The 26,622-nt window shown below is 42.7% G+C and overlaps 1 protein-coding gene across 5 annotated transcripts in view; it reads left to right on the top strand.

Annotated features, from left to right (window-relative positions):
• LOC118357810 (cotranscriptional regulator FAM172A homolog) overlaps positions 1 to 15,932 on the top strand; it is a 230,206-nt gene extending 214,274 nt beyond the window's left edge. For all 5 annotated transcript variants that reach the window (XM_052478524.1, XM_052478518.1, XM_052478523.1 and 2 more), the window contains one exon: positions 13,831 to 15,932. In XM_052478524.1, coding sequence (XP_052334484.1) covers positions 13,831 to 13,997 — 167 coding nt within the window. In that variant the 3' untranslated portion in view covers positions 13,998 to 15,932. The remainder of the gene's footprint in view (positions 1 to 13,830) is intronic.
• The last annotated feature ends 10,690 nt before the right edge of the window (positions 15,933 to 26,622 follow it).

The raw sequence follows: 26,622 nt of genomic DNA, 5'->3' as shown, positions 1-26,622 counted from the left end.
CAAAATAGCCTGCAACACTCTACTCAGCTAATTGGATGCCATCCGTTTTGTCACCAAAGCCCCATATACTACCCACCACTGCGACCTGTATGCTCTCGTTGGCTGGCCTTCATATTCATCGCCAAACACACTGGCTCCAAGACATCTATAAGTCTCTGCTAGGTAAAGCCCCGCATTATCTCAGTTCACTGGTCATCATAGCAGCACCCACCCGTAGCACGCGCTCCAGCCGGTATATTTCACTGGTCACCCCCAAAGCCAATTCCTCATTTGGCCGCCTTTCCTTCCAGTTCTCTGCTACCAATGACTGGAACGAATTGCAAAAATCACTGAAGCTGGAGACTCATATCTCCCTCACTAACTTTAAAAACTAGCTGTCAGAGCAGCTCACAGATCACTGCACCTGTACATAGCCCATCTGTAAATAGCCCATCCAACTACCTCATCCCCATACTTTTATTTATTTATATTTATTTTTTGCTCCTTTGCACCCCAGTATCTCTACTTGCACATTCATCTTCTGCACATCTATCACTCCAGTGTTTAATTGCTCAATTGTAATTATTTATTTATTGCCCTTATCTTACCCATATCTTACCTCAGACATGGATCGAATGCGCACAGGTTAGTCGAGGTAATTGAGGTAATATGTACATCTAGGTAGAGTTAAAGTGGCTATGCATAAATAATAAACAGAGAGTAGCAGCAGCGTAAAAGAGGGGTCTGGGTAACCCTTTGATTAGCTGTTCAGGAGTCTTATGGCTTGTGGGTAGAAGCTGTTAAGAAGCCTTTTGGACCTAGACTTGGTACTCCTGTACCGCTTGCCATGTGGTAGCAGAGAGAACAGTCCATGACTAGGGTGGCTGGAGTCTTTGACCATTTTTAGGGCCTTCCTCTGACACTGCCTGGTATCGATGTCCTGGGTGGCAGGAGGCTTGGCCCCAGTGATGTCCTGGGCCGTTCGCACTACCCTCTGTAGTGCCTTGCGGTCCGAGGCCGAGCAGTTGCGAAACCAGGCAGTGATGCAACCTGTCAGGACGTCGGATACTGACTTTTGTCACGTGTGACCTGGCAAAGTACACACACACCCACACACAGATAAGACCTATATTGAAGAGGCTGTCCTCTTCTGAGTTCTTGCCCAAGTTAAGGGTGATACCCCTTACACACAAACACACACCTTCTCTCACACACTCCATACAGGTCATTTTGTGTGTGTGTGTTTGTATTCAGAGGTGTATGTTTATGCGGCTTGTGCATCGGGGAGTTGCTAAGTATTGAGAAGCTGCCTGCGGTAGGCAAGCGAGTAGTGTTTTAATTGTAGCAGCTGGGCCCCATTGGTGTTAGACGTGGTAACATGTGGGAGCGGCGCTGAGCTCACTGTCTGTCAGCTCGCCATCTTACCTGAGCCCCAGCGGGCCCTGGGTGTCTCACTGTTAGTACTGAGGCAACCCAGGAGCTCTGTGTGTGTCTGTGTGCGTGTGTGCGTGCCTGCCTGTCTGTCTGTCTGTCTGTCTGTCTGTCTGTCTGTCTGTCTGTCTGTCTGTCTGCCTGTCTGTCTGTCTGTCTGTATGTATGTCTGTCAAGGCATTATACTGAAGTGTAGTGAGGGGTGCTGTGAGGGTCTCTGAAGGCATTGTCTTTAAGCACTAGGGAGGTGTGTGTGTGTGCATGCGTGCTTGCTTTCTTTCATGCGTGTCTGTGTGTGTGTGCTACCTCGTAATGTGTCAAAGTAGAGCCGAGGTTGTGTGTGCATGTGTGAGAGTCTCTGTCTATGTGTTTGTCTGTCTGTCAAGGCATTATACTGAAGTGTAGTGAGGGTTGCTGTGAGGGTCTCTGAAGGCATTGTCTTTAAGCACTAGGGAGGTGTGTGTGTGTCTGTGTAAGCGCGCGTGCGTGTGCTTTCTTGCGTGTTTGTGTGTGCTCCTTTGTATTTTGTCAAAGTAGAGCAGAGGGTGTGTGTGTGTGTGTGTGTGTGTGTGTGTGTGTGTGTGTGTGTGTGTGTGTGTGTGTGTGTGTGTGTGTGTGTGTGTGTGTGTGTGTGTGTGTGTGTGTGAGAGAGAGAGTCTGTGTGTGTGTGTGGGAAGGGTGAGTGTTTTGTGTTTAGGTGGGGGGGGGGGGTTGTAGTGAGAGTGCAGGTTGAGATTGTCTGGGGCTCAACCCTCACTGTGTGAATGTTGGATGGCTCATTATGTTTAAGAGCGAAGGAAGGTGTGTGCGTGCGCATACGTGCATATACGCAAGTGTGTGTGTATGTGTGTTTGGCAGGGTTGTGTTGGGCTCCACCATGACCCCGGCCCTGACGAGGGGGTGTGTACTCCTGCTAATGGACAGGCTTTGTGGGCCTCCCTTTAGAGGCACACTAGGGCTGGCCATGGAAACAGACGCTCTCCATTCCCCATCAATGGGCCAAAAACAAAACTGTGTCAGGCGAGCTAGTGGATCCAGAGTGTTTACCATTGAAATCCCCACCAATGACGAGCCAGATCAAACAAAGAGCGAATTCTACGTGGCGCTAGGGACTGGCTCTCTCGTACACTCTACTAATCTAAGTACACACACGTACACACACATTTTGTACACAGACTGACTTCTATCAAATCTGTGTCCTGCTTGTTAGACGATCGGATATCCAGGCGGGAATTTAACCCCATAATCACAAATGATTCTATGATTAGATATGCGCTGTGTTCCGTTGATACATGTTCACAATTCAAGGAATAGAATAGTTAATGTCACTTGTTTTTCAGTGTGAGTAGTGCAGTTCTATTCGAAATAAGTTCAACCACACTGAAAGCGAAACAAAACATGTCTCTAACCTCCCAATCAAATATCAAAACCTGCTTGATATTAACTGATATTAATCAACGGTATTAATTCATGTGCATGCCATAAATACTCAATTCTACAGGGAACATCTTGCAACTGTGATATTAGATCCAATAACTGATTTAACTATCTTTTACTATTAGAAGACAAGCATCTAACTTCTACGGCACATGCACGGCGCCCCACCTTTACAGTCATAAAAACATTCAGGAAATGTACACCATTTCACAAGCTTTTTTTTCTGAGCAAAATATGGTGACCTTGATCTCACTGAATATGAAAGTGAAAGAGATGCTTTGTCATTTGCTGATGTCTTTAATTTATCATTTTTTAATTGAAGCCCTCGTTGGTGGGTTCCTAGTTAGAATGTCCTATATGGAATATACAGTAGCATCCAGAATTATTGAATCCCTTGATAAAGATAAGGAAAAAAATACTGTATGAAATAAATCATACAAATACTGAGCTACTGTATATTGTATGCATTCTCTCAACCAGCCTCGTGATACTGCTTGTCCAACAGTATTGATGGAGTTCCCACATATGCTGAGCACTTGTTGACTGCTTTTCCTTCACTCTGCTATCTAACTCATCCCAAACCATCTCAATTAGGTTGAGGTCGGGTGATTGTGGAGGCCAGGTCATCTGATGCAGCACTCTATCACTCTCCTTCTTGGTCATCTACCCCTTACACAACCTGAAGGTGTGTTGGGTCATTGTCCTGTTGAAAAACAAATGATAATCCCACTAAGAGCAAACCAGATGGGATGGTGTATCGCTGCAGAATGCTGTGGTAGCCATGCTGGTTAAGTGTGCCTTGAACTCTAAATAAATCACTGACAGTGTCACCAGCAAAGCACCATCACACCTCCTCCTCCATGCTTCACTCTGGGAACCACACGTGCGGAGATCATCCATTCACCTACTCTGCGTCTCACAAAGACAGAGCTGTTGGAACCAGAAATCTCGAATTTGGACTCATCAGACCAAAGGACAGATTTCCACCGGTCTAATGTCCATTTCTCGTGTTTCCTTGCCCAAGCAAGTCTCTTCTTCTTAGTAGTGGTTTCTTTGCAGTAATTCGACCATGAAGGCTTGATTCACGCAGTCTCCTCTGAACAGTTGATGTTGAGATGTGTCTGTTACTTGAACTCTGTGAAGCATTTATTTGGGCTGCAATCTGAGGTGCCGTTAACTCTAATGAACTTATCCTCTGCAGCAGAGGTAACTCTGGGTCTTCCTTTCCTCTGGCGGTCCTCATGAGAGCCAGTTTCATCATAGCGCTTGATGGTTTTTGCGAATGCACTTGAAGAAACTTTCAAAGTTGTTGAAATGTTTCGCATTGACTGACCTTCATGTCTTAAACTAATGATGGACTGTCGTTTCTCTTTCATTATTTGAGCTGTTCTTGCCATAGTATGGACTTGGTCTTCTACCAGATATGGCTATCTTCTGTATACCCCCTTACCTTGTCACAACACAACTGATTGGCTCAAATGCATTAAGAAGGAAAGAAATTCCACAAATACATTTTTAACAAGGCCCACCTGTTAATTGAAATGCATTCCAGGTGACTACCTCATGAAGCTATTTGAGAGAGTGCCAAAAGCTGTGCAAAGCTGTCATCAAGGCAAAGGGTGGCTACTTTGAAGAATATCAAATCTAAAATATATTTATTATAAATATATTATAACACTTTTTTGGTTACTACATGATTCCATGTGTGTTATTTCATAGTGTTGATGTCTACACTATTATTCTACAATGTAGAAAATTGTTTAAAAAAAATATATATATATATATATATATATATATTTTTAACTGGAATGAGTAGGTGTGTCCAAAGTTTGGACACACCTACTCATTCCAGGGTTTTATTTTATTTTTGGAGATTCTTCTCATCCCTATAATTCCGGACCCCACTGTATAGTGGTGAAGTGTCGACAGATGTGCCTCTAGGAAGAGTTTTAAGCAGGGTTACATCCCTACTTACCAACAATAGGCCATAGAATGTTATTGAAAAGGATACATTGAAAGCATATCACCTGTATCCCTACTCTAATTGCAATAAGGCTGTGAAATTGTTTTTTCAGGAGACAAAAAATAGTAATTATATTCAAAAATAATTAATATTCTCAATAGCCTTCATAAATTTGAAGACAGAGAACAAATAGGAATGTGTATGAATCCAGGTAAAAATATCTTTAGATGAAAACATTTCCATGAATGAATTCAGATATTTATTAAAACAGTTCATTTTGTAGAGGGGAAGATGTCTCTGAAGGCCCTCTACAGTGGGGGCCCATGTCCCTGATGCACATGCGACCCTGGAGAGAGAAGCCCGTTGACATTGAGAGGTGTTGTCGGAGTGGGTTCATGTTTTGGCTTCGATTTTACTGAACGGGACACTGGAGAGTCAGACACTCGTATCCAATAGCTTGCGCTGTCCTTGGGCTCGGGTTATCTTGTAAATACTCTCCTCCAAGTATATAAAAGCAGGGTCCTTTATAGCAGCCAAGGCCAGTCATTCACTTTAAAATAAAAAAGCACTCTGTCTCTGGGCAGGGTGAAGGAGAGAGAGAGAGAGAGAGAGAGAGAGAGAGAGAGAGAGAGAGAGAGAGAGAGAGAGAGAGAGAGAGAGAGAGAGAGAGAGAGAGAGAGAGAGAGAGAGAGAGAGAGAGAGAGAGAGAGAGAGAGAGAGAGAGAGAGAGAGAGAGAGAGAGAGAGAGAGAGAGAGAGAGAGAGAGTGCGTGCGGTCATCCATTATTTGGCCCCACTGGTCTCCCAGTTGATGGTTTGAATAATATGAGCAAAAATGAAGAGACTATTTCAACAAGTCAGTGTTGAAATCTCTCTCTTTTAAAGTAAATATCAAGTCGTCGTCGTCCGTCCCCCCGAGCTAGTCATTCAGGTTCCTCATCTAGTGATGTGGAATGAGTTTTGCCTTGTTTTCTCCAACAACAACACACAATAATAAGGAAAGTAATTAAAAAACAGTACGAGAGAGATAGAGGAAACAGACAGACCCCACTTACCGGTAATCATAAAAATTGAATCGCATTAAAATGGTAGTGCTGTTTTAATGAAATGCTGTGCGTTTCTGTAAATTGTGTCGGTGTTTGTGTTTTTTTTTCTGTTTGTGTGGATTGTGAATTGGATTAATCTATTGATTTGATTCAAATAAAACTAACCACAGAGGGGGTTACAGGGAATGACAAATATGTCGTCATGATTAAGTCTGACTTCACTGTGTCTCCTTTGTCTGGAAGGAGTTAATGAAATGGTGAATGGAGGCAGGGAGAAGTCCCACATTTAGATTGAAATCAACAGTTGTTTGACCGTAGCCTTGTTTCCGTGCTCCGTGAGTGTGGGGGCCGAGCTGAGTGACCCTGGCACCTGCTTTGACTTCGTTTGACCTCTTCCTCTGGCAGTGACACACCGGGGCCCTCTGACAGGCAGACAAAATGGCCGGGGTGCCCTCAGCGGCCCCACTCACCCAGCACGGCCCCACACACCCCCGCACGGCAGATAAACTAATAACAGTCCGCTTCAGGAGTGGATATCCGATCGTCTAACAAGCAGGACACAGATAGCGATTCCCCACCGTTGATCTATGCAATAGATAGTTTCCACAAACACACTGTGAGATAGTGTTACAGAATAGCTGCCCCTCGCTGCATGTCAGTGCGTTCAATGTCCAGACTGGATAGAAACAGCTTAGATGACCTTTGATAAGGGCATGATAACAATTCACTCAAGAAAATGATTACTCGTAGTTTGATACATTTGGCGAAACAAAAAAGTTGAACATTGACTTGCAGAATATTAAATAAGAGTTTGAAATTCTATGAACCTCATTTCCGGTAATGACCATTGCATGTATTTATCTTGTGAAGTCCTGGTCGATTAAATATTAAATAGATTTCAATGTCTAGGGAAATGATTAAGCTTTTAAATGTACAAAATGAAATCAATTTGTTCCAAAACGAACCAAAACATGAGATGTACGGTGCCTCACAGACTAGGCTGAATATGCATATGTATTTCTGTAATAAATGCAGCAAAGATATATGGCCCTTCATGCTCACATCAATGTAATTATGAATTATGAAAAAAAAGTTTGATTCACATAAAATAGGCCATTAGTACACAAGCAATTAAGTGGCGGGGCTTTAAATAATGTACCACCGATGAAAACTAATTATAGCCAGCGTGCTTTGATTCTGTCTTTCTCTCTGACTATCACTCGGGGCGTTACTTTGGCTCTTCAGTCACCTACCGTTTGTTTTGAAATACCCAACTATCACAGGAGATTACCACTTGTGACAACATACAGCATGCAGCGACTGGTGAGGGGATGAAAAAAAAGCATGGCCCACAGCTACGGAGGACTTTTTCCCCTCAAACACACGTCATGTTCCCTTACTTCATCCCACACCACTGATAACAATAGTGTGTGTGTGTGTGTGTGTGTGTGTGTGTGTGTGTGTGTGTGTGTGTGTGTGTGTGTGTGTGTGTGTGTGTGTGTGTGTGTGTGTGTGTGTGTGTGTGTGTGTGTCGTCTCATAGAGATCAAACAGTCAGTCAATTACTCTGAGAGGGATCCAGTGGCTGTGACAGGGGAGGCTAAGCATCTAGGATCAAATAGACTGCATCTGTTGGCGCTGTCTGTCACATGCCGTAATGAGAGAGGAGAACATAGGACAACCAATAGAGAGGCTTGGAGGGGTGAGAGAACACAGGACAACCAATAGAGAGGCTTGGAGGGGTGAGAGAACACAGGACAACCAATACAGAGGCGTAGAGGGGTGAAAGAACACAGGACAACCAATAGAGAGGCTTAGAGGGGTGAAAGAACACAGGACAACCAATATAGAGGCGTAGAGGGGTGAAAGAACACAGGACAACCAATAGAGAGGCTTGGAGGGGTGAAAGAACACAGGACAACCAATACAGAGGCGTAGAGGGGTGAAAGAACACAGGACAACCAATACAGAGGAGTAGAGGGGTGAAAGAACACAGGACAACCAATACAGAGGAGTAGAGGGGTGAAAGAACACAGGACAACCAATACAGAGGCGTAGAGGGGTGAAAGAACACAGGACAACCAATACAGAGGGGTGAAAGAACACAGGACAACCAATACAGAGGAGTAGAGGGGTGAAAGAACACAGGACAACCAATACAGAGGCGTAGAGGGGTGAAAGAACACAGGACAACCAATAGAGAGGAGTAGAGGGGTGAAAGAACACAGGACAACCAATACAGAGGAGTAGAGGGGTGAAAGAACACAGGACAACCAATACAGAGGCGTAGAGGGGTGAAAGAACACAGGACAACCAATACAGAGGCGTAGAGGGGTGAAAGAACACAGGACAACCAATACAGAGACGTAGAGGGGTAAAAGAAAACAGGACAACCAATACAGAGGAGTAGAGGGGTGAAAGAAAACAGGACAACCAATACAGAGGCGTAGAGGGGTGAAAGAACACAGGACAACCAATAGAGAGGGGTAGAGGGGTGAAAGACACAGGACAACCAATACAGAGGCGTGGAGGGGTGAAAGAACACAGGACAACCAATACAGAGGAGTAGAGGGGTGAAAGAACACAGGACAACCAATACAGAGGCGTAGAGGGGTGAAAGAACACAGGACAACCAATACAGAGGCGTAGAGGGGTGAAAGAACACAGGACAACCAATACAGAGGAGTAGAGGGGTGAAAGAACACAGGACAACCAATACAGAGGCGTAGAGGGGTGAAAGAACACAGGACAACCAATACAGAGGAGTAGAGGGGTGAAAGAACACAGGACAACCAATACAGAGGCGTAGAGGGGTGAAAGAACACAGGACAACCAATACAGAGGAGTAGAGGGGTGAAAGAACACAGGACAACCAATACAGAGGCGTAGAGGGGTGAAAGAACACAGGACAACCAATACAGAGGAGTAGAGGGGTGAAAGAACACAGGACAACCAATACAGAGGCGTAGAGGGGTGAAAGAACACAGGACAACCAATACAGAGGAGTAGAGGGGTGAAAGAACACAGGACAACCAATACAGAGGCGTAGAGGGGTGAAAGAACACAGGACAACCAATACAGAGGAGTAGAGGGGTGAAAGAACACAGGACAACCAATACAGAGGCGTAGAGGGGTGAAAGAACACAGGACAACCAATACAGAGGAGTAGAGGGGTGAAAGACCACAGGACAACCAATACAGAGGCGTAGAGGGGTGAAAGAACACAGGACAACCAATACAGAGGAGTAGAGTGGTTAAAGAACACAGGACAACCAATACAGAGGCGTAGAGGGGTGAAAGAACACAGGACAACCAATAGAGAGGCGTAGAGGGGTGAAAGAACACAGGACAACCAATACAGAGGAGTAGAGGGGTGAAAGAACACAGGACAACCAATACAGAGGCGTAGAGGGGTGAAAGAACACAGGACAACCAATACAGAGGAGTAGAGGGGTGAAAGAACACAGGACAACCAATACAGAGGCGTAGAGGGGTGAAAGAACACAGGACAACCAATACAGAGGAGTAGAGGGGTGAAAGAACACAGGACAACCAATACAGAGGCGTAGAGGGGTGAAAGAACACAGGACAACCAATAGAGAGGCGTAGAGAGGTGAAAGAACACAGGACAACCAATAGAGAGGGGTAGAGGGGTGAAAGAACACAGGACAACCAATATAGAGGTTTAGAGGGGTGAAAGAACACAGGACAACCAATAGAGAGGCTTAGAGGGGATTATATTAATATAGTATGCATGAAGTGCATTCGGAAAGTATTCAGACCCCTTCCCCCTTTCCATATTTAATTACAGCCTTATTCTAAAATGGATTAAATAAATAAAAATCCTCATCAATCTACATAATAGCCCATAATGACGAAGCAAAAACGTTTGCTCATTTATTAAATATTTTTAAAAGATACCTAATTTACATAAGTATTCAAATCTTTCTCTGTGTGACTCGTAATTGAGCTCTAGTGCATCCTATTTCCATCGATCATGCTTGAGATGTTTCTACAACTTGATTGTAGTCCACCTGTGGTAAATTTACTTGATTGGGTATGATTTGGAAAGGCACACACCGGTCTATATAAGCTCCCACAGTTGACAGTTCATGTCAGAGCAAAAACCATGAGGTGGAAGGAATTGTCCGTAGAGCTCCGAGACAGGATTGTGTCGAGGCACAGGTCTGGTGAAGGGTACCAACAAATTTCAGCAGCATTGAAGGACCCCAAGAACACAGTTGCCTTATTCATTTTTAAATGGAAGACGTTTGGAACCACCAAGACTCTTCCTAGATCTGGCCGCCCTTCGAAACTGAGCAATCAGGGGAGAAGGGCCTTGGTCAGGGAGGTGACCGAGAACCCGATCTCCAGCATTCCTCTGTGGATACAGGAGCACCTTCCAGAAGGACAACCATCTCTGCGGCACTCCACCAATCAGGCCTTTATGGTAGAGTGGTCAGTTGGAAGCGACTCCTCAGTAAAAGGCACATGACAGCCCGCTTGGAGTTTGCCAAAAGGCACCTAAAGGACTCTCAGACCATGAGAAACAAGATTATCTGGTCTGATGAAACCAAGATTGAACTCATGAACCCTGGCACCATCCCTACGGTGAAGCATGGTGGTGGCAGCATCATGCCGTGGGGATGTTTTTCCGCGGCAGGGACTGGGAGACTAGTTAGGATCGAGGGAAGGATGCACGCAGCAAAGTACAGAGAGATCCTTGATGAAAATCTGATCCAGAGCGCTCAGGTCCTCAGACTGGCGAAGGTTCACCTACCAACAGGACAACGACCCTAAGCACACAGCCAATACAACGCATGAGTGGCTTCGGGACAAGTCTGAATGTCCTTGAGTGGTCCAGCCAGAGCCCGGACTTGAACCCAATCGAACATTTCTGGAGATACCTGAAAATAGCTGTGTTGCAACACTACCCATCCAACCTGACATAGCAGGATCTGACAGGATCTGCAGAAATACAGGTGTGCCAAGTTTGTAGTGTCATACCCAAGAAGATTCCCGGCTGTAATCGCTGCCAAAAGTGCTTCAACAAAGTACTGAGTAAAGGGTCTGAATACTTATGTAAATGTGATATTTCAGGTTTTATATATTTGCCAAAATTTCTAAAAACCTGTTTTTGCTTTGTCGTTATGTGGTTTTGTGTGTAGATTGATAAGGGGAAAAAACGATTTATTCAACTTTAGATTAAAGCTGTAAAGCTGTAACGTAACGTAACAAAACAAGTCAAGGGGTCTGAATACTTTCCAAATGCACTGTATATTAATGTATGTCCAGCATTATGAAAACATCACATCTCAAGAAGTATAAAAAAGTGAGCCTCTGCGCAACATTTTATTTTTCTGGCCGCCCGAGTGGCGCAGCTGTCTATGGCACTGCATCGCAGTACTTGAGGCGTCACTACAGCCCTGTGTTCGATCCCAGGCTGTGTCACAGCCGTCCGTGACTGGGAGACCCATGAAGCGGTGCACAATTGGCCTAGCGTCATCCGGGTTAGAGGAGAGGAGGGGAGGGCGGCCGGTATTTCCTTGTCCCATAGCACTCTAGCAACTCCTTGTGCAAGCAGACTTTGGTCGCCAGTTGGCCGGTGTTTCCTCCAACACATTGGGGCGGCTGGCTTCCGGATTAACGACCTTCGTCTCTCCCGAGACCGTAGGGGAGTTGCAGCGATGGGACAAGACTGTAACTACCAATTGGATATCACAAAATAGGGGGGTAAAAAGTACAAATAATACAAACACTTTTTGCTTTTTCACAATGAACCCGGAATAGTAATGTAAAATATAAATAAACTAATGAATCTGGGAGAGGTTTGCAGTTTCCACCAGTATATTTCGAGCCCCTGTGACCTGAGCACTGAAATCAGTGGCTCAATTAACTTTTACGTAAGAGACTACAACCCGAAACAGGGGGAGGGAGGAAAAAGGCGAGTCCTCTCACAGGCTGTTTATAGGACAGAATTCACTTTCCACACGACACCGTGGCATTTAATCGATCTCCATATCTTTTAAGGATATAAATGTGATTTGTAGCATGAGTGAGCAAACTATCCTCCTCATCTCGTACTCCTCACCCAGGTAGTCCAGCGGTCAGGCTAACTCTGAGAGAAGCCTGGCTGGTGGGTTCCCTTTAAATCAGCGCTCAGAACACACCACTGACAACATCCATTAGCTTCCACACACTCTACTTTTTACAGGAGGAGTGGGCGAAGGCAGTAAAAGGCTGTTAGCTATCAAGGCCCGGGCGCCGGGAGACATCGGATGCCGCTCCTTCCGCAGACAGGGGGGAGCTTATACGGAGGTTGACGGAGGGGCCCGGTTCGTCTGCATAGCGAAAAGGAGACGCACTCCCACTGACCCCGGCGCTGGGATAGGGTGTAACAGTTCGCGGCATTCCGGAGTTCAGCTCAGGTTTGAGGTGAAAATGGGAGAGCCTTGGCTTCGATCGCTCCTGCGGAAAGAAAAAGGAAAGATATAAAAACACTTGTAATGGAGGGATGAGGAGGAAAAAAGCGGAGGAGGAGAGATCCCTGTGCTTCAAATTGGATATAAATTATAGATGTGAGCAGGCCTGTGTCTTTGTTTTCCAGGGGTGTGTATTGTTGCGTTGAGCCCTACACAGGTAGCACACTGTTAGTCTGTCTGGGGGTTAGTGACTCACTGATTGCCAGGCTAGTCAATCTGACCTGAGGCAGCGATCATAGGCTAGCCTGGTAAACCATGTAGAGTCCAGTTGATTGACCGCCCGGTAGACCATCCCAGCCTTGGCCACCCCCTCCACCTCTATCCATTATCACAGCCAGCCAGGGGGTCAATCTAATTAACACGGGGTCAATACAGCAGCCATCAAAGGACACTATTTGTAGAGGGCCTTAAAGGTGCTTTTTAATTGTATCCCTCCAGCCTGGTGCATGTAGAGGAGAGAGCAGGACGAGAGGAGGAGAGGGCTCTCACTTAACTGGTGCCTTGACCCATCAACAAAGCAACAATGGCCTCATTAACTGATAGTGTGTGCGGCTGTATTGGTACCAGGTACATAAACCTAATGGTCTAGGAGTCTATCCGAGGGCTAATACAGTGGAAGAACTGGACCCTGCTATGACTAATTCTCACTGTGTATCTGAGATATCAGGGGATAGAACACCATTGTATCACTCTGTGACCCGTTTTCCCTGGGATGGCCTCTGGTTACTGCTTCTCAACGCGGTACAGTAGAGCATGTGGCTAAGCAGCCTAGCCGCCAGCTAGTAGGGAACTAAGCCATAAGCAATTGGTTGTAAATGGTTGCCGAGGAGCTGGCGGTGGAGCAGCTGCATTGGTGTGCTGTCGTCGCACCGTGGCGGAGGTGTTGCGTGGGAGCTTTCAGAGCGACGCAGCGATCCCCTGACCTCGGAGAGCCGAGAGGAACCTGAGGCGTGTGTACCAGATTTCAGGCTCCCTGTGACCCCAACATGGGAACCGGCTCACCTGGAGAAGGGAGGGGAAACCCAGACCACCTGATACGCTGGCTGCCTTAGTGCCTTCTCACCGCTTCCTCTCTCAAGCAGCTCTGAGAATGAATGAATAACGGTCCACTGGTTTCGCTTAGTGCATCCATTGTGCATAACTCCCATTCAATTAAAAGACAGACACTGGAGGGTATCGGGTGTGCACGATCATGAATCAAGTTGGATGAAATATTAAGACTATCCCGTTGGACTGCTAGGTCAAAGGTTGGAATGGATGTAATGTCCTATAAGCATTTTGCTTGAAAGTGGACACACAATAAGCTTCTCCAGGTGTAGAGGAGGGGATTTACATGCTCCGTTAACAAAATGATTTATCTGTAACCCATTAGGTGTGTGTGATGTAACTGTGGTGTATGTTAGTTTTCATTATTTGATTATCCTCACTATGGTCACACAGTGGACTGTTAAGTTAACACTGTCTCTTTGTGCTATGTGTGTGTGTGTTGTGCAGGTACAGAGCGACACGAGCTGACGTCATGGAGGAGTTTCAACTCCATTTTCCAGTTCTTCAGTGAGGCTTTACAGACTGGGGAGGAGGAGGAGACCTCCAACACGGTCACTACACGCAGCTCCCACAGAACCAAACCCGACCACGACCACAACCACAACGACCTATAGAACTGCACCAGCAGGAGGGAAACGCAGGGGGGGGTGGAGGAGGTGCATAAAATCCTCTCTGTCTTCCCTCTCCATCTTTTCCTCCTTCCTCCCTCATCTCTGTGTGATCTCTCTCTCTCTTCTGGCTGAATTTATCTCCCAGCTCGCACGTGTATTGTTTTACCGGCAGAGTGCAGGGTGGTGGTGTATACATTGCAATAGCGTTTTGCGTTATTTCTAGATGAGCGCAACTGTCAAAACAATATGGGCTGAGTGTTAGCGTTTCCCGTGGGCTGTGGCTCGTCTGTGGTCCGGGCCACGGAGCAGTGGTTGCAGTGGCTGAGATTAAGGCTGACAGGCGCTGTGCACAGTGCGCCGTGGTATACCTCTAATTGTCCTGACATCGCCCTGAACTGAGCTAATACCCCGGCAGCCCTCCCCACCACTCCCCGAGGTCCTAGAGCCCGCCCCTACCCACACAGTCCTCCTCAACCCACACCACTCATACACTTGGCATATCTCCCCCCCTCAACCCAACCTCCTACCGTCACCACAAAACGGTGGTTTTAACTCGAGTAAACATTTGCCATTAAACATGAGATAATTTTAATGTAAAGTGAGTGTGTTGTTTTTATGGCTCCCTAGTCACATCCATCCCTTTCCCTTACCATCTCCAAACACACACACACACACTTCTTTAAAACGATAGTTACATTTTCTGTGAAATTAGGTCCTATTTATACGATCGTACTTTGGGGAGTTGCACTGCAATGTTTATGACAGCTGATATAGTGGTGGTGTTTTTGTATCTTACTTTTGCTCAATGTTTAGTTGGATTTTTATGCACTCTGATTCGATTTTGTATCGCACCAAATGAAGTCCCAGAGTCATAAATGTTGACTTGAGGTTGACTGTCTTTGATTTTTAATTTGTAAAAATGTCTTCTTCTTCTTTTACTGTACCCTTTTTTTCTGTTTGAAATCCATGAAATTGATGTTCCCAGGTGATTTCATTTGATGAACTAAATAAAACAACCATAACCTGTGCTGGATATGAGAATTCAAGAAACTGAGCAGATTTTAAATCACTTAAAGCCCAGCATCAAAATGAGTTTTAGAGACATCTCATTTTTAACAGAAACAAGTAGTCGGTAACACAGTCATAAAAACTTCAATACATCCCCTTTGCACATGTCGGGAAATCCAAGATTTCAATATTATCCTAAGCCTAGATGATGTGTCTTCAGATGCGGGGAGAAATGTATTTTCCGAACACTTGCCTCGAGTGCAAACGTAAAAGTGACAAAGAGGAGAGCTCTGCGTGGGCCAGCCTCGCATAATCTCAATCTGGGACATAAACAAGATTTGTTTTTATATATATATATATATATATATTTCCACAGCGTTTAAGTTAGAAATCACTCAAAGAATAATGGAATATCCTTCTAATATGCCCAGATATTTGTATCACCAGAAGAAGACAGACAGTAAGCCACTGATACATGAATACACCTCCCAACACAGCCACTGTCTATCCAGACATGCTTTACCTTTCCACAGCTTCAGGCGAGGTATTTATAAGGAGTGTTAAGAAATGTATTGGTATATATTAGACTTTTTATTTTATTTTTTAATTCTGTGTAAATAACATCCACTGGGTGATAATTTTGAGGCTTTTGTAGGTTATGAAACACATCAGTCCGTTTGTCAGTAATGAGGGAAGCAGTTTGTGAGCTGTTGTGATTTTCATCTAATTGTATTAATGTCTCTTTGGATGTCACTCATGAAGTTAACTTGTTGTTTGATTTGGGAATATGTGGACTGGTGGAGAAGTTTCATTCCAGGATGCTGCTGTTCATGTGTTTTCCCTTTGCGTGAAGGAATAAACCTTTGCTATTTTCCTTCATTATGTGTATATTGCTGCCTCAGGAATAAACAACACACTATGTTCACTTGATATTTGTAATAAAGGGCTCGTTCCACGAAATGAGTGCCTTTCACATCCCTATTTTAAGTTTAAATTGTGCACACATATTGAATTTTAAACGCCTGTTATATTACATGAAGTGCCCTTTAATATAGACCACATGGAACATTCAATGAATCTGATTTCTAATGTCAAAAGAGACATTGAACATCTAATTGTCAAATTCTAGTATAAAAGCAGGTGAGCTGGTTCAACTATTTTTGACCGTTTTCTGGTGTTTGGTGGTGGGAAATTGAGCATAAGACATCAACCCTGTTACCCATAGATAGACGGGCTAGAAATGTTTTAACAATTCAAACATTTTTGTGAAGCTTGCATTTAATTGCCCCTCTCTTTTGTAAACTACGAGACTCCATTCCCCCGATCACATGGGGATTGATTCATGGCTGATTTAAGAAGTCATCAAACCTGTTACTTTATTTGGCACTTAAGATGCACTTGCTATAGTTTTTTTTTTAACGTTTTGGTTTTATTTGCTCTTGAGATGGGGAGAAATGGGTTTTTTCATTCAGTTGAACATGTGCTCTTTATGACAGAATCTTAAAATTAGGTGAAAAATAAATGTTTTTTTTAGTCACCAAGTTACACTACTCAAAATCACCAAGTTGTTGGATCAACCAAAAGGCCAACAAGCCATTATGTGAATGGATCAAGAGTGCAGCCTTCAACTAAATCTAAAGCACAGTTGATATGTAAATTGTGACAAATTTTAACAAATACTCTTGAACATATTATTCTTTCAGATTGTTTGTATGTTTTATTGATCAAAGAAGTGATCTATCTAAGGACATTCATGCTTTGTGATTTGACTAAAGAGAAACTTCACAATTTTTTCAAATTCATATTGATCATCTCCAGCACCACCCCAACATCAACATATGTGAAAATAGCGTGTTTCTGTGTTTTGTAGTTTTAAAAAAAAGATGTTTCCAATGACATCGCCTAATTAGGAGACAATTAGTAGGCAAGTGGCAGGCAATGTCAACTCACAATTGGTCAAAATCACAAGCTGCACACTGACGTCATTGGAAACACTTCCTCAATTGTTTTTACTACAAAACATAGAAATGCACCATTTTCACATATGTTGATGTTGCGGTGGTGCTGGAGATCAATATGAAGTTGAAAAATTGTGAAGTTTCCCTTTAAATATAGCATTTTTTAAAAGTTTTTGTTCAAATAATTATCCAATCAGATACATTATAGCTGTTGTGTATTAAAATGTCAACTCCAATCATCCACCTTAAAGAGAGAGTTTACCCAAATTACAAAATGACACGTTGGTTTCCTTACCCTGTAAGCGGTCTATGGACAAGGTATGACGGCCATCCTTGCTTTGGTTTAGTTGCCCTGGCATTGTTTCCGAATGCTAACGTTTTAGCATTTGTGTCACAAATCCCATTCAAGACTTGGTACCAATATTAACATTTTTCCTGCAACTATCCCTTCAATCATGTGTTTCCCATGCACCATTCCCATGTATTAAAACATTTTTGTCAGTTGCTGAAATTGAATTAAGAAGTGGTCGTGTTTATGGAGTTTACAAGGAACACATGGCGTATGGGTATTTGTTTCAAATAGCCTAATTTATATGTATATAGCAGCCAGGTCACCGGGAGATGACATGGGAACCGGCCACTAGGGGCAACAGTGAGCGCTGTTACCTTCAAGTAGGTTTCTGTTGCAAAAGGTTGGCAAATGACGGCGATTGAATTGTTTTTTTTTTTAGTTTAGTTTTAATCCTATCCCAAACCTTAATCATTACCTTAACCATTCAGAGTTCATGCCTAACCTTGAGATATCGGAGTTAATAACTAACTTAACCTTAAACACTTGGACATTTGACATTTGGATCAACTTCAAAATGTAATGTTGGAGAAACATGGATGAATGTCTAATTCTGACGTGAGACTGTGAGAGCTTGTTGTATATAGGCCACTGCTTATTCTAACACGCCTGCCGTGGTTAAATCAATTAGCCTGCAGTATAATGTTCTTCATTTAGACTAGTGTTATAAATTAATTTAGAAACAAAGACAAACATAAGGCATAGGAGCGGTAAACCCATAGATTAGGTCTACATTAGGTCTACATAGTTCAATGATAGAGTAGCTCGTTTGCTTTACCACACATAACATGATCGTAGGGTATGCTATACCCAGGTCATAGGGGCAGGCTTACTCAAGAGGGAAAATGATAGAAAGTGAGTTGAGAAAAGCGAGTTGAGAAAAGGTTATTGGTACCTATCTAGAGCCTGATGCGCTGCCACATCGGCTCGCTTGCCTTCACTGCAAAGTGCGCGAGGTAGTTGAGCTTCGGGGGAAAAAAGGGGATGGGAGTCATCATCTCACATAACAGCTATGAAACATTACCGAGGAAGACGATCCGTCACTCAAGACAGAGGAGCCCAGTCCTCAACAATTGGACTAGTGTTAACCAAAGTTAAATGCCTTCTTAAATCTAGTTTAATGATTTGTTTTAGTATTAGGCCTAACAGTTCTCTTTATCGGGTCCTGCTTCAAAGAGCGCAGATGGAACTGCAAAAAAAAACACGCCTTATCCATATTAAGTTAAGCTTTTTGGTTTCAAGTTTTAGACTGCATAAGGTTTATTGGCCTGCACGTCCAGCGGATAAAACATATGCTCTACCATCTCCAGTTACTACTTGCTTTAAACTTGCTTTAAAAAAAAATAAAGAAAGATGAAGACGGTTAAATGTCAATTAAAACCCCTCAAATGGCGATTCATCTTTGCAAAGAGAGCTGTATGCCAGCGCGTTTTACAGGATCGTTTGTTTTCACATGGTGAAACCCGATAAGGTCATTAAACGCCCCCTCAATAAATCTTTAGAAATCTTTCCATTAACAGTCGAACAACAAGTGCGAGCGGGTGGAACCAGCTGAGATCCCTCACACCAAGTCAGGTCCCTCGTAAAACAATTACAAATAAAACATTCAATCACCCATCATTGAGAGTTGGTCTCACTTCTCTGACACGTAAAATGTCTTAAAACACACTCAAATTCAATAGGCGAGGGTTGTCACATGTTACGTCTTAAAACCTCAAATATTTGTTTCTCTTGTCAGGCGCTAGAGTTTTCCACCAATGCTCAAATAGAGCGTTTTAAATCGATTTAGCCCCATGTTACAGAGTAGTTCTATTCACCATAAGGAAGATACATTTGCAAACGGGGGACAAGTTGAACACAACTCTGATTAGCAAGCGTCAGAAATATCTGCCTACACTAATTGCGTCATTTTCATCCACCATGTCACACTTAACAACATTACATTGAATTACAGTTTCCACTCCCGTTTCATTCTTTTAAGTATGCAGGACCTAGGCCTACATATTCATGACCACATGATCATTCCCTCGCGTAGGCTACTAGAATGTCTTCCCTCTCCAAACTTCAAAGCGCCTGCTTGGTCTCATGTCAATGGCAATGGGATCCCAAAATTATATTATACGTTTTCAGGAGACTCAGATTGTCACGCTTTTACTCTCATCATCCCCTCCCACGCTCGCCAAGCACTGCATAATATGAACTATTTCCAAAGAAGGACTAGGCAGCGCTAAGCAAAGTTGGAACGTCACCCTCACCAGCACCTTGAGCATTCCACCAGATCACTGTCGGATCTCTATTTGCATAATTATATGCTCCGCTGTGAAGAGAAAACTAACCCCCAAATTGTACGGGTCAACAAACTGCAACAATCAATGTTTTATCGTGTATAGCCTACTAAAAAACGTAACATCCATTCAAGAGTGTATCTCTCTCTCTCTCTCTCTCTCTCTCTAAGTAGGGGAGCAAATCGTTTTTCATCTATTGACGGAAGAGGAATGTGTAGTTTAAGCTTGAGGTGTAATTCAAGCTTTGTCGTCGTCGTCGTCCCCCCGTCCCCCCCTCAGAGTATACTGTGCATTTTCCATGCAAAATAGGTCTACCCAAGAAGGCACTACCCGGTATTGGGTTCGAATGTAACGTCATTACATATTCATTGACTGACCGAACCATGAATCCAGTGGAAGCCACCTCACTTCAATCACTAACCCTCTCTACCCAGCAAAGCTCTTTGTGCACTGAAACAGAACTAGCCCAGTCAAAGACTTATACTGGGGACCAAAGAGATCAGACTCAAGGGAATCATTAAGATGCCTCCTTAACATGCATTTTACCGCACAAACAAAGTGTTGTTAAGAGTTAAGAAACCCAATTATTGTTTTACTTGGCACTGGAAGTGGCACGTTGCCTATGCGAGAGGATACTTCTAATTAGATACAATGTAGACCTTGTTCCCAATCTGCCTGTTCAAAACATCGACAGGTGCTTCTATCCAGCTGAGAGAAAGCCAGGCAGGCGGTATAGGCCTGGCTACATGGACGTGAAGTAGGGAAGCAGGCCTAAACTAGAACTCCCGAAAATTCAAGAGGCCGGTTCTCAAGAATCCTTGGTCAAACATAGCCACGCTTACATCCCTGTGACAAACAGCTACACACACAGACGGACGGTGGCTTCACGTTCCGATGAATTGGGCCTCACCTGTCTGATAATCTGACAATGGGACATAACCATAGTCACTATATAGCCTCTGTGTGCGGTGTGTTTGGATGAGCCTGGCCTATAATACACCTATTGTGTCCAGCTGTTGGCAGGCAGAGCCGTTTTACGGTGTGCAGTCCATTTGGCTTTATTAGTAGCGTAGCTTTCAGGCGGCGGCTACTCTATAGCCTACCCTTACCGCCCCCTCAATTACACCCCCCCTGATAGTCTCGGGTCGTAAAGACTCCACTAGTAAAAGCCCGCCTCTGAAATGGAATACATTTGAAGAATGGGCTTCGAGTTTAAAGATGATACTTTTCTACAAATTACGTGATGGCACTGTATATTATTCGAGTATAGAGACCAAGTAAAGTAAAGAGGAAACTAGTTTAGTGCTTAAGAGCCCACCAACGGCCCATTGGAGGAAATGGCTAATTTCGATATGATAAATGAATGACAGTCAATGTGACGTTTTGAAGTGGGTCTGTATAATGGGCTATTCTTATGAGTTGTGATGTAACGTTGTGTTAAATCATGTGGAAATTCAGTATTATAGTTGGGCAGGAGTTATTTCAACTACACCGTTTTGTCTTGTGAAATAAGGAACAAATAACCAACAAATAAGGGGGAATGTAGGTCCTTCAAACAACTTCACTCGATCAAAAATGACTCAAGGGATGTCTGAACCAATTAACTTGGAAAACAAAATTCACATGAGAAACATGCGTTAGAAACATCCATTCCACTCAAATTCACTGTTAACGGGGAATTATGTAGGACATTACATGGGCAACATGTTACTCCATAACTTAAGTTAATAGTTCATTTTATGAATGTATTATTGATAAAAGACAGTTACCATTTAACAATGTTGTCTGAAAGGTACAACCTATGTTTGATCTAACAGAGAAATGAAAAATGAATACTGCTGCAATATGGATTAATTATATTTAGGTTTTACAGGCTAATAGTATAATCCAAAGGGAAAAAATAAACATTGAAACATGAACAATTAAATTGCCTAAAACATTAGGACTATTACAATATTTAATGAGTTTGCATATTTTTATTATTTAAATGCCATATTCATTAGATAGATATGGAAGTAAGGGGCAGATGTAGTTTCTTTGAAAAACATGTAAGAGCCACAACATGTACCGGGTAAAACATGTAAGAGCCACAACATGTACCGGGTAAAACATGTAAGAGCCACAACATGTACCGGGTAAAACATGTAAGAGCCACAACATGTACCGGGTAAAACATGTAAGAGCCACAACATGTACCGGGTAAAACATGTAAGAGCCACAACATGTACCGGGTAAAAAAGTACCGGGTAAAACATGTACCGGGCAAAACATGTACGAGGAAATACTTGTAAGAGTCACAACATGTACAAGTTTCATAGTTCAGTATAGTTTAATATCACTTGAAACTAATCTGTCAGTTATAGACAACAACTAAACGGATATTAACCTGCTATTAATCTTAAACGCAATAAGGGTATTTGTTTAACCCTTATTGCGTTTTCGTTATTATTATTATTATTATTATTATTATTATTATTATTATTATTATTATTATTATTATTATTATTATTATGTCTTCTTGAGGACATTGTGCAATTGAATTCATTTACCGACACAATTATTAGTGAACAGAATGTGCTGTTGAGTAGTTAGCCTAACTATTACGATGCCAATGATTTCCAGTTAGTTTAAGTATAGTAGTAACGTGGTAATAACATGAATACCCGCATTGGAAAGAATAATAGTGATGATTGCCTAAGGTTATCAACAATAATAATAAGATGTTATCGACACGTGAAACGAAAATGGAGGCCTACTGGTTATTCAGCTTTGTGTGCTATAAGGGAATTAATTATATATACTCTTAGGAAGAAAAATTATAGAAAAGTATAGAATCGCATGGCACCCCTAAAGACTATATTGAAATCCAATGGACCCTTTGCTTATTAGATGAAAGGGCTTCATTTGAGGTCTTATATAGGGGTGCCTATAAGCAAGCGGTATCATATTTTTGGAACTTTTTTCGAGAGTGATCAAATCTGACACAACACCATTTCGAATTCCGCAAAGGCACTGGTGAAAAGCTGTAAGTGTTATCTCCCAGGATTGTGCATTTACGCTTTTCCTATTGTTCTTTTCTTACCTTTTCTTACCACTTCCAACAAAAAAAACCCATTGGTTTTACTGTTAATCTGAATTGTGTGAGTGTGTGTGTGTGTGTGTGTGTGTGTGTGTGTGTGTGTGTGTGTGTGTGTGTGTGTGTGTGTGTGTGTGTGTGTGTGTGTGTGTGTGTGTGTGTGTGTGTGTGTGTGTGTGTGTTGGTGTGGTGTGTGTGTGTGTGTGTGGTGTGTGCTATGATGAAGTCCAATCAAACCACAAACTTATGCATCAACTTCCTCTCTTTTTGGATGATAATAAAGGGAAATGCAGGTGTTTTTCAACTTCATAACCAACAATCATTTAACAATACAAGATGATGCTAGTCTATATCTATGTGCACAAGCACAACAAGAGGCTTCTCCTTCCGAACAAAACTTAACCCCAGGTAGTTCCTAAAAATCCTCAAAGTCCTCAAATCGATGGCTGTGGGGGGAGTGAGAGACGAGAAGGAAGGTCCATAAGGGAACCCACTGGCTCGTCTTCATCACTTTTGGGTTTATACGTATACAAAAAAATATTGCAACGTTATATTAAATCAGACATTATATATTCGTTTCATCAGCTGGACGCAGCCCTCCGAGGCTAAACATACCAGTGGGGCAGGTTGGCCATTCCCCCCAGAGTAAGTGACGAGTTATTACTCCCGAACAGTCATCATCGACTCCAGCGCGCATCCTCATTACGGACGCCCAAAAAGCTGAAGCTCTAAATTAAGTTATTGCCAACCAATGAACTCAAATTAGCTAGGCCGCATAGGTGGCCGTCAGACGGGCCTCGCTTTAAAACACCCTGACAGGCAACAAGGTGGAGGGGGGGCTGACCGGATTGGCAGGTGTGTTTTTTAAGTACATTTCATGGTTTATAGCCCCCTGGTTAAATTGGGCCCAATTGGAATCTCCTTGGTACTTATTACACTGACGCTATTAAAGGCATTGCAGGCACCTTCTCGAGCGCTCTTTGATGCCGCTCACTTTCTCCCTTTTTGATGGGTCTACTTTGTTCCTTTCCCATGTCATTTCTTTATCAGCCATTTTTCTCCCTGTCTGACAAGCGTCTCCCTCTCCCTGCCACTGTCCATAATCTCTCCATCCAGTTGACTAGCTTTCTTCTTGTCGGCGCTTAAGTCGTTATTGTGTTTGCTACCTGAGTCAGCAGGGACGATGAAAAGCGTTTTTTTTTTTGACGGAATAGTTGACAGGACAGGGGGTGAGTTGTGATGGCGGGAGGAACGCCTGAAAGGAGTTGTGTATATGTGCGCTCTGGTGGGTGGGATACTTTTAATACAGTCTGTGAAGTCAACAACAGAGGAACTAACTGCACTTTGTTAGGCTACTGTTTATCCCTAAAGCAAACCTGTCAGAATAACAGTGACAGACTGGCAGCGTCTCTATAAACAGTCATCCCTCCTAACATCGAAACCTGCGCTACCTGAGATACTTTGTCAACTCATCCGTACTGAGACATTCAAATAGACTAAATTATGCAGAAGCACATTTTCGTTTGGACATCCACCAAGCTACTGTTTGATTCCAAACGCATTGTCTCCGTAAAAGTTCCTCCGGGCACTACTAATGGCATTATTAAGCAACAGAAATACTTTGGAAAGTTCAGTGAATTTAACAGGCATTTAACCCACTGTTCCTAGGGCCGTCATTGAAAATAAGAATTTGTTCTTAACTGACTTGCCTAGGTAAATGAAGGTTAAATTAAATTAAAATAAACTATTTTGGGGGGATTGCGTTCGTTCATATTCCTTTTGGCAATCGAATAATAGTCGCTATAGGCTTTAAGGATAGTAATCATGTGATACTTTACATGGCGATTAGAAATTAGTAAATTATGTAGGCTACAATCAAAAGTACGTTTTAAATAGATCTACGTTGTATACAGATACTTTATTGATTATTTTGTTTAATATTTGAGCGATGTTATTTCGATGAGACGGTTTTATTGAAGAGACGGATCAGTGCAAAAGTTGAAGAATTCAAGGCTAATAATAGCCGACAATATAGCGAGTATGTGTTGCAGTGTTGTTATTCCAAAAATAACTTCCACCTAATAACAAAGTCATATAAGAAAAACGATATAGGTTAGGATTCCTTTTTTTTAAATGCAGTGGAGATTCATTTGTGAAAACATCTTGCAATTAACGCATATAATAAACTATAATGGAATCCTACTGTTTATATTAAAAAATGTTTCATCTGAATAATGGCAATTTATGTAATATATTAGATTTTTTTTTAATAATTCTATAGCATAGACAGAACATCCTTTGATTTCAACGACATGAAAAGCATGTTGTTTGTGGCTGTTTTTTTAATATATATATTTTTGACATAACTTAATCAGCTGGTTGCTGTTACGTTTGCCAAATAAACTATATATATGTGCAACATGCAACATTACTAATTTCCTCTTGCTTTCAATATAATCGGATTTAAATGAACAACAAAAAAGGTAGGTACATTCCACATTCCATATTCCATATTCCATACACGGTTCATGTTTATGTCCATTACAATCACATACTCATGAGACATCATGAGAAACAATACAGAATCCAACACACCTCATTGCAATTAACATCGGACCTGCTGGAATGGTTGCAATCTAGCGTACACGATGCTGATGTAGTAGCCCACGGTATAGGCTATCAGGTGTGTGTGTGTGTGTTTTGGTACCGAGATGTTGACCTGTCAGGCGGGACTTGTTAAGCATGTAACTCCAACTGTTGGCTCTCTCCAGACGCTCACGGTGGCATCGATTAGAAACTTCTCCTCTCTAATTTGATGATAGCATCCAGCTATCCTCTCATAGAAACGTGCACGCAGAACGCTCTTTCTTGACCTTGCTCTCAAATTACGGGAGACCAACACCAAGTTCGCAAGACAGAGAGGGAATTGTTTTTTTTGTTTTTTTCCTCAAACCTGATCATACAGCCCCTCAATCATGCTCTCGCTACTGTCAGTACCGTCCAGTATCTGCTGAGAAAACTATACACTTCCTCATGCCTTGTCCTTAAAGGGGCATTGTGCCTGAATGCAGACAGTATGTGAAAGCCTTTCTAACTATGTAAATATGTTATCCATCAGCAAAAAAAAAAGAGACCATAATCAGTATAGAATGGTGAGATTCTCCTTATGCATTCAAATATGTTCCTCATCAGTCAATTGAAATCGCCTACCAAGCCAAAATAGCACACACACGCACACACACACACACACTCCGTCCATATATACATATATTCACATGTTACACGGCTCTTGCCTTTTGGGGGACCTAAACGAGATTTGCCCAAAGCTGGACGATTTTTTAGTGGCCTCCTTCTTGACAGCAGAGAGAAAAATGTAGATTTGGAAGTTTATTTTCTGCATTTCTAAAAAGGTTGCCATGTGGAATAGAGAAAATGTTGCAGTTTTAAAGCTCGTTCTCTGCAGTTCTACACATTTTTCCATGGGTTGGAGATACATTTTTGCCTTTTTAAAGCACCTTTCCTGAAATTCTACACGTTTTGCCATGACTTATGCCATGTTAATGATATCTGAGTGAGAGTGACGAACAAAATCAATGGGGCTCTCTGGAGGTCTGGGCCCCTGGGCACATGCCCTGCATCCTGGTTGGTAGTCGGCCATGATTACTGCAAGTTTAGATAACTGGCTAGACTAACTTAGCAATCTTAAAAATTGTTAGCTGGCATGGTTAATTGAGTGACTGTCAGTGACTGACATAACAAGAGAACAACTGCTGATGCAGAAAGAAAAATGAATTTGCACCTTGTAAATTCCCTAAGCGACCGTTTATGTCGCTTATGCCTGGACTCAGTGACATGTTATATGCAGCCTACATACAGTGTATGCATAGATACAGACATACATGTACATAGTCTGCATTCATTCATGCTCACACAATGTACAGATGTGTCTACA

This window comes from Oncorhynchus keta, chromosome 25 (assembly GCF_023373465.1).
Source record: "Oncorhynchus keta strain PuntledgeMale-10-30-2019 chromosome 25, Oket_V2, whole genome shotgun sequence".
Taxonomy (NCBI): Eukaryota; Metazoa; Chordata; class Actinopteri; order Salmoniformes; family Salmonidae; genus Oncorhynchus; species Oncorhynchus keta.
The sequence above is the reverse complement of the archived record's forward strand: the minus strand, read 5'-3'. Positions and strand labels throughout refer to the sequence as shown.